This window comes from Podarcis cretensis (assembly GCF_951804945.1).
Source record: "Podarcis cretensis genome assembly, chromosome: 1".
NCBI lineage: Eukaryota > Metazoa > Chordata > Lepidosauria > Squamata > Lacertidae > Podarcis > Podarcis cretensis.
The window spans coordinates 96117319-96126634 of NC_137170.1; the positions used below are offsets into that span (position 1 = coordinate 96117319).

The window sequence follows — 9316 nt, forward strand, 5'->3', positions numbered from 1 at the left end:
CTTGTCACACCATAGCCAGTTCCTCCCTCAGAGCTCACTCTCAAAGATCCTTTTCTGTGAGGAAAATAATAAAGGAACAGGTGTGACTGATCCATTAGCACTAACTCATGCCAAATCTTTCATGTTCCATATTCAAATTCATTTCTTCAGCCTTGCAGACAAAATGTTGTTTTTTTTAAAGGGATGGCTAGAGTTCTAAGTGAAATACGTTCTTGTAAAGCACAGGGGTGATGCTTGGTGGATTTGTGGGCAGCAAATGGAGAATTTTGTTTGTTCTTTTTGGAAATAGGGTGGAATTCCTTGTAGCACTGAGGAGATTGTTCCATCACCATAAGTATTTCGGCTTGCCTTACGGAACGAGCTCCTCTTTCCCCCCACCCACCATCACATGTTGTTCTGTGGGTTCTCCTGACCCACTAGAGTAGATTTGGGGCAGAAGAAGAAGCTTCCTTGTAGTTGAACCTGCCCCCTACTAGCCAGTCATTTACCCTGGAGGGCATAGAGTCAATTTGCAGAGTCAATAATTTCTAGCAGCCCCTTCTCCTTCCTTGGTTTTCTGATTGGGTAAAATTCAGTAAAAAAATTTTATATGCAGTAAAATTCCTTGCACCATATTGGCTGGTTACTGGGGCTTCCAACAAGGTGGTCTGTTGCCATTTGGTCAGTGGCCATCCCAAGGCATGTTGGGATTATTTTCTCTGTTAGAATAATAGAATATACTTTGGTCTTAAGGGATAGCCATTTGGAGACCAGAATGCGTATTTAAGAGGTGGATAGTAACATAAATGCCTTGCAGATTTAAAGTCTGCAGCTTCCGTTTTGTGGTGTTCTTTAAAGAAGAGAGGTACAGGTGTGGTTCAGATATTTTCAGAACCTGGCAGCGTTTCTTTCTTTTTTGATGCACTTTGTCCATTGTGCACTGGCTCTTTTTGAAGGTTATTACAGTTGTTCCACTCTGTGCCTAGTGTTCCCACATTGTCCAGTTGTATTGCGCAGTGTAAGAAATCTGGAAATATATAAAGAAACTCTTGAGAGAAAAGTTAATGCTGCTGCTGTTTCAGGAATTCTCCAGTGCAAAAGCAGGGGCACTTCATTGTTTGAGTGAGCTTTAACAATAGGGTCTCTGTTTTATTCCTGGCAATGATGCTTCTGAATTACGACTTTCTGAAGTACTGATTATTGTGTGTTTTCACTAGCTCTTTAAAATGACTCCCCCCCCCCCCAAGGTATGGAGAAACACTAACATTGAAACATTTTAGTTTTAGATTTCTACCCCATCATCTTTCCTCTACAAGCTGAGTGCCTCATTTCTGCTTACAGGAGTCAGAAATACATAGTTCGAAATTGTGTAGTGATAAGCTTTGGTTGGCAGGCAGCAAAAAAAGTACTGGTGGAGCTCTGAGATATAACGTTTTGAACTGCAATACAAGATGATGGCTGGAACATCAGAAACCCCAAGTAATTTTTGGCTTTTCGGAATGCATAAACTGTGCCTTCCAATTTTCTTTTCTGCAAAATGGTGGGTGTTAAAATGCCTAGGCTTCCTTAGAATTTAGTCCCAATTGAAATAAATGTGTTTTATAACTCATTCAGATTTTATGAGGGATTCCAGATGCATGAATAACTAACTTCTGAATATTTGATTAAGTTAATACCTGAAATGGAAACAGATGCATCTCCTTGTGTGTGCTGTGCAGTTCAGCTTGTGGCAGATACCTTACAGGGTTAGATCAATCACGATGCTTCAAGAATGTGGGGTGTTGGTGGTGATTTGGAAGTGCAAGCGATTGCAGATAAAATAATCTCTGCTACCAAAGTAACATGTGAATTGAACCCGTTTTCATGTCACTGCAAGCATTTAGATATACTGCCATATAGAGAAGTGGATGACTGCCATGGTCATAAGGGAAACATCTTTTATTGTAGGGAGAACACAAATGTGTAGCTGCTCTTGGCTTCAAGGTTAAAAAGCAAATTTATGGTTTCTAGAGTGCTGAATTGAATTGACTGTAGGAGAAATGGCCAGGAGGATAAAAAATTTGTAGCCAGTGAGAAAACCATGCCTACAGGGGGGCCAAAACTCTTTGGACGAAAAGTCACAAATGCAGAAAGAACGTATATCCTTCTGAACCTGGGTGAAACTGCCTTGCACTTCTGTGATGATGGATTTGAGGAGAACACAGAAGGGCTTGGAAAGAGTTTTGATTTTTATTACATAGAAGAGATAAAGCAGTGATTGGGAAGCAAAGTGAGAGATTTCTTTGGTGCCCAAGGAATGTAAGAGACACGTTGGGGGAGTTGTGGATGAACTACGGGGTGCAGGAGGCAAGAGACAAAGTTTCTGTATACATCCTCTTCTCACCCAAAACCCTGCAGTTTTTAATCTCCCTGTCACCAGCTGCTTTGAACTGATGGATATGCACCCAGTGACAGGGTCACAGAGCAAAGAGAGCATTGGGAGTCTTGTTAGGCGAGGGATTTTCAGCTCCTTGTGTTGTCTGAGCTGTGCTAGCATGCTATTTTTCTGCAAAGGTAAGGGGCAGAGACTCTTTACCCCCCCCCCCCATTTAGCCGCCTAGCACATCAGGACGCTTGTCCTGTACTTGAGTTGGTGCGAGTGTCCCATTCAGTTTGGTTTACTCGTGTCGTAAGTGTCACCTTGCAGCTGATCTCCGAGTAACAAGCACATGGTTTGCCGACAGCCTTTCTGGAATTTCAGCAAGCACGACTGTGACAGACAGACACACTAGTTGCTTTTGAAGAAAGACCAATGCAATTTTACTCTGCAGGGAGAAGGGAGAAGCGGATTTGTCTGCGGCAAAAGCCACAAGGTGTCAGCACAGCCTGTGCTTTTGCTTTGCAGGTGCAAGGAAAAATAGCGATGCCTTTATGAATAACCATTAGTGAACTGGTTTAACCCAAGGGGCCTGTGTTCTCTATGCCCGACGAAATGCCAAAGGCTGCGCAGACAAATATTTGCTGGACTGATGTTAAGCAAAAAGCCAGGGGAAACTCCTAGCTTGCTTCTCCTGTATGTTAATCCTCTTTATTATATGCTAACCTGAATCTATTCCCTGCAGATCATGGATGTGGAATCTTCTTCATGCTGTTAATTTAGTTCTGTTTGTGTAAAACAGATCTGGTTTGCTGAAATTGTGTGCATTCATTGCAATTCGGTCGTTAAAGATATTGATCACAGAAAAAAGTCATCTGCATGTTTACTTGGGAGCAACTGCCATTGTACTGTTACTTCTGAGTGTGCATGCATAGGATCAGGCTGTACAGCTTCCTTAAGAATACATATGCAGAAGCAGGTGTGGCTGAAACTGATGGGGCTTCTGTAGGAATAAATATGGTCAGTACTGAGTGCTAACATCAGGGCTCCCCCCCCCCGCTGGAACTCACCTGAACTCAGTTCCGGCACCTCTCAGGTGGATGCCATTGCCATTATAAGAGAACAAGGGAGGCATTCATGGTGAATTCCGGCACCTCTTTTTCCATAAGAATAGCACTAAGTAACATGTATTTATTAATTTACAAAACATAACCAATACTTGCCTACAATGGATGCAAATATAGCTGGGGTATTTCGTGTCTATTTCGTTGTATTAAATTACAGTTGTTGGGTGTGTTGATCTTAGGGGTGAATATAAAACATTCCCCCCCCCCCCAATAAATCCTGCTTCAAATTAAGCGCTCGCTAGATCCTAAGACTTTGAAAGGGAAAGCTTTGCATAATGGAAACTAGTGGAATTGAAAAAAATATAAAAAAATCTAGTGCAAATACCTAGGGAGTGTTTGAAAGCTTTACCTGCAGAGGTTAAGCTTCAGTGCAAGAATTTAAATGAACTCACTTGAAGCCATGTGCCAAATAAGCTCATCAAAATTCTGTATCTCCTAAGTAGGAGATGGTGTCTTCGACATGTTGCATTCTTTTGAGGTAGTGGCTAAAAAGAAAAGTGATGAAGAGGGAAGGCAATCGTTGCCTTTCCTCTTTTGCTTCTTCGCTTTTTCCTGCTATAGCTTTTTAAAATAGAGAATGAAGTGACTTTTGTTGCCTCGAGATATCCTAGGTCATTGTATGGATCAGTAAAGGTTTCCTCCCTATCTTAAGCCAAGAATGAAACTGTGGTGAGATGGCAGAGGAGCTGCTCAGAACATCATCCCAGCATCCACAGGTGCAGCTGTTGGCTAGGTCATCCCTGAGCTGAAAACTCACAGGGATGGCTTTCCGCGTCCCAACTCCCAATGTTTCTGTCATGGACTTAACATGCCACTTGGAGAAACCAGCCAAGTATGATGACATTAAGAAGGTTGTGAAGGCAGCTGCCGACAGCCCTATGAAGGGTATCCTGGGATACAACGAGGACCAGGCTGTCTCCTGTGACTTCAGTGGTGATACCTACTCCTCCATCTTTGATGCTGCTGCTGGCATTGCTCTCAACGATCACTTTGTGAAGCTGGTCTCCTGGTATGACAATGAATATGGATACAGCAACCTCGTGGTAGACTTGTTGGTTCACATAGCATCAAAGGAGTAAAGGCAGAGTTCCATTTCTTATTTTCTTACAACTCGGCTCTGTATCTTGCAGTAGGAGGCCTTCTCTTGTTCCATCTGCCTCTGAGGAAGTGGAGAGGCTGGAAGAAACTTGACTGTTTCAGTAACATCTCCCCTCTCAATAAAGTCATCACTGTCTCAAAAAATAAAATAAAATAAAATAAAATAAAATAATGGCTCACCCCTTCCTTAGAAGAAGCTCAGAGGCCAGGTGACTAGCCTATTAAATAAAAATAATATCAAATAAATATTAAATAAAAACAATAAATATTAGTGCAGGGGAATCTCTATTGGCCTTAGGATGCCCTCCCTCCCTGGAACTTGGTGTTTCGCAAGGGGAGAAAATGTGCCTCAAACAACCGAACTAGGATAAAATGCAAAGGAACTTTAGAAAGAACTTTTTTTTTTACTGCAAATAAGAAAGAAAATAAATAGCAGGGCTTCGCTAGTATCAGTGCTTCTATTTCATAGATATATATCCTGGTTACACTTTGTACAAGATAGCAACAGGACGCATTAAAGTTCCAGTATGAGGCAGGATAGTAACTGGTTAAAACTCCCAAGGCACAATTGGGGCAGTGCAGAAAACATCAATGGTAAGCAGGTATACATTTTCATGTCTCTCATTTTGCAGCAGTATATCCATACAGAATATAAATAGAAAAATAACATAGGTATGTATCTTCAAACAAGCGTCACGTAACCCTTCTGTCCCAGTACTGATGGGTTAAAAATGCAGAAACTATTTACAAAAGATTTTTGTTTTGCAACTTTTTTTATTTATAAAGAGGCTTTATTCTGTTTAACTTATCGTAGGTTCTTGTATGTTTTATGGGTTGTTCATTGTAGACAAAGGAAGGTGCTGAAACCTGGCCTCCTCCATGTTTGTATGTAAAGCAGCTGGGGTTCGTTTGAAGAAATGATGAGTGAGAATGTAACAACTATATGGGCATCTTACAATATGAACAGGTGGCCTGTCAAGTTACAGCTGCCAGAGCTCTGGGTCTTCCTTGTGTGCACTGCACAAGGATCTGTCTGGGGCTGGAGGGTGTGTGCTTGTGTATTTCTGGATCTTGTGGTTGTGGAGGGAAGTCGGAAAATATCGGTGGTATTTGTTAAAAGCAAAGAGGCTGGATCCCCACAGGATTTCCATTGCAAGGGCACAGTCACGGAGGCTTACAGTTCTCTCACCATGACTGTCGTTATCTTCCAGGTCCCCAAACAACTGCACCCCCTCCTTCTGCTTGGCCCCCCTGGCAGCACAGTACAAGCTTAGCCCTCCCTGCTGCATCTCGCGTCTTGAAACCAGACAAAAATGTGGAAAGCAACCCTGTGGAAATACGTTGACATTTTTCTGAATATCTGGAGAGGAGCTACGCTTTGCTACTCCCGAGTAGCAGCCTTGGCACAGTTTAGCAAGGGAGGGGCATGTTAGAGAACATAAGGGATCACTTGCCTATGGTTGGTGGTGCTTTTCTCTCCCAGTCCTTTTGCTTCTCCCATGATAGTGTGGTAGCTACCCTGTTGCTTGCCAAAGAAAGCAGGTAGCGCTTAGCTGTCTGATCACTGGGAAGTTTCTTCTCTAGACCTGCATAAAATTGTGAGGAGTAATACTCCACCTCTCTCTCCGCCTCAGCTCTTCAGTCACATTGGATCTCTCGATTCTTGTCCTCACTGGGTTTTTGCTTATAAATAGGGTCAGCTGGCTACTTTTCAAGGAGAGATGTTTCTTGATCTTGCAGCTGCAGGCTTGATTTTGAAAGGATAGCGTGTGAATGGAGTCAGTGGTATCTGGTGTCCCATTGGGACTCGGGGGGGGGGGGAGAGAAGGCAGAACCAGAGGCAATGACTATGTGAGCCGACTAATTCTAGTTTTGTCCCCATCCTCCTCACTGCCGAGTTCTGCAAGTGGATCTCTGAGACTGAAGAGGAGGAAGCTGACAGGCTGGGCCACTTCCTGGACTGGATGTAAGTCAGAAGGCAGAGAGCTGGTAGCTGGCAGCCTGAGCTTGATTGTCCAATGTTCAATTGCCCCCATAGACCAGCCACCACTGAAGCAAGCACAACTCTCTGGAAGAGACATTTGGATACATTTGTTTTCATAGTGCCTTGACTGGAATGCCATTCATTCATTCATTCAGTTTTCTTCGTATGCTGCTTTTCCACACATTAAAAAACCATGCTCACAGTGGCTTACAACAAAGAAACATGGGTGTCCTATACGATTGTGTTACATCTGGTGCCAGTGTTCACTTTTCTGTACCAGATGAAGACAGCTCAGATCCATGTGAAACTCTTGAAAGGAACAAGTGCATTTCTATCTTTCCATCCTCCATGGTAAAAATGGCTTAAGGCCAGCCCATTACTGAAATTTTTTTGCTGCCTGAGTTTGTTACCTTCAACAGAATCCTTGTTTGCCTTCTGCCTGATTCTTCCTCCCTCTGCAGCATTTTGAAAGGAGTGCTCTTTGCATGCCCCTGAATGTTCTTTAGTTAGCTTTTCAAAGACTGCCCTTGCAGAACTCCCAAACTGCTTTTTAAACTCCTCCCAAGATTTTGTATGATAGCAGTTAAATTACGGGAAATTGTAAATAGTGCACGACGGTCATTACTCTCCAGGTCTCTCTGTAAATTGTTTTTTTTTACCCAAACTTTCAAAACTGCCTTTCTGAACTCAAGCAAAGTGTAAGATGAAAGGGTGGGGGGAATTATTATTAGTACAATCCCTAAGAACATCTTCCGGTACATGTAGAGAATGTACTCATGCTACTTCTGGTTATAGGCCATAGCCTGATACTTGCCTTGATATGCCCTTTCTAAATTGTATAGGCAGAGTAGCCCAAAAGGAAGCTGCAGATTGTGGTTTAAATGGTCCTGTGGTATGTATCAAGACAGGTTCCGTATCTAATACTTCTAAATGTCCATGCTGTATTTTCAGATTCAACTAGCACGTCTGTAGTCTCAAAACATTTTTGCACCATTTAATCCATTCAGCAGTCAGGATCTGATCTGGCCAGAGTTAACTTCTGTCCTCAAGATATGAGACAACATATCAGAGCTAGCAGCCCGAGTCCCACTCTACATACTGTATGTGTAGCAGCTGATGGTAACATGCATCCCTGGTGGCATTGAAACCGCTATCGGGTCAGTTCAACGGGGTTGCTTTGCAATGCAAGTGGGGTGTGCATGGGTGCAGCAGCCCGTTTCTAGACAAAGATTTCTGTTGCTTTAATGGAGTAATAAGCTGCCCGTGCTGTGAATCAGTAGTAGTCTTGAGTCATTATTTGATTTGTTTATAGTGACTTGCACTAGTGTTAACTTAGGAGGCGTGGTTTCTCCGGACAATACTGAAAGCAGCTTCATCCCATTTTCTGCTCAGCTGTTTCTTTTTGTTAAGGTTGTCCCATGGCTTTTTTTAATTACAGGTGTTCCAGCTTCCTTCATTGGCTTTTCCAGGTCCTGGAACAAGCGGTTCTGAGCCGATGAATTCATTCCTCATTAGAACTTTGTATGGGTTTTTACCGTCCAGAACCTCAGGACTTATATTTGGCGTGCAGAAATGCCTTACCATTGTACATCAACTGTGGAAGTTGCTTCATTAGATAATGCTTTGGCATCAAAGTTGTGAAAAAGGTTGGGTGGGAATACAGCAGCTCATTAAATGAAGATTTAAGATGCAGGGAGTTGAGGTGCCCTGGTGTTTGGGGGCATTTGACTGGCAGTCTTGAAGGATGTGAATTTAAAATGTTTTAAATGCTTGCCCTCTGGTCACTTCTAAGTGGGCCAATGAGCCTCTTTCTTCCCTACAAGATGCCATAAAAATGGATGCTCTTCAGCCATGTCAGCTGGTTGTAGAAGCTCCTGGTCAATAGTTGCGTTTGGAAGTTTTCATTGTTTTCTCAAGTGGTTGGCCAGCAACCAAATTACTGCTGCTCCCTCATTTTTCTCCCTCCTTGCCTCACCACCCCCAATTTCCCCTGCGCTGTTTTAAAACAACTCTGCAATTCTATGATATAAAAGGGGCACACTAGATGAGGTGGTGGGAAGGCTCATTTCTTCTCTTTCTATAAACTGTTGTACGTATTCCTTCCTCCATATTAAATGGGTGGGGAACCACGACTGCAGGGGCCAAATGCAGCCTTCAGACCACCCTGTTCAGCCCTTGACCAGCCCTGCTCAGAGCCCTCCTTAAGTGCTTCTGCCTGGCTGGAACATGGTCTACAATACCAAGGCACAAAGAGTTGCATCCATTGCTTGGCCCACTTTTGCCTCTGGCCAGACCCACCACTGGCACACAGCCCCCAAAGGTTTCCTCATACTGAAGGAAGAGATTCCTCGCCAGCCACTACAAACTTTGTGATCCATTCCAGGAGATCTTTCCCTGTGTGTCACCTGAAGTGGCTGGAGGGCGAGGTGGATGGGGAGACTGACATGCTGCAGATGAGGACACAGGAGGACGTTTCATAGGGCAACAGGCTCTGCTTAGAATCAACTGTTCCATGTTTCTAGAGAGCTACCAGCTTCTTGTTACTCCCTCTTGGGAATGGAGGTTGCTTTTCAACTTTTGCACCATTTGTTTGCAAGACATCTTGAGGGAATTCGTGTTGAGGGCCAGCATGTGCTCAGTTTGCAGCCTGGTTCCTCTTAAGCTCACTTTACCTAATTTGTTGTGGGACGCAGGTGGCGCTGTGGGTTAAAGCCTCAGCGCCTAGGGCTTGCCGATCGAAAGGTCGGCGGTTCGAATCCCTGCGGCGGGGTG

At 43.6% G+C, this 9316-nt stretch overlaps 1 protein-coding gene across 4 annotated transcripts in view; it reads left to right on the forward strand.

Moving 5' to 3' along the window:
- Positions 1-9316, forward strand: part of LOC307226233 (UPF0538 protein C2orf76 homolog) — a 32035-nt gene that overhangs the window by 14490 nt on the left and 8229 nt on the right. For 2 of the 4 annotated variants that reach the window (XM_079994857.1, XM_079994860.1), the window contains exon 7: positions 4115-4555. The exons of the other annotated variants lie outside the window; for them this stretch is intronic. In XM_079994857.1, the coding sequence (XP_079850983.1) occupies positions 4115-4124 (10 nt within the window). In that variant the 3' untranslated portion in view covers positions 4125-4555. Of the gene's footprint in view, positions 1-4114; positions 4556-9316 lie in introns of those variants that run through there. 4 annotated transcript variants of the gene reach the window in all.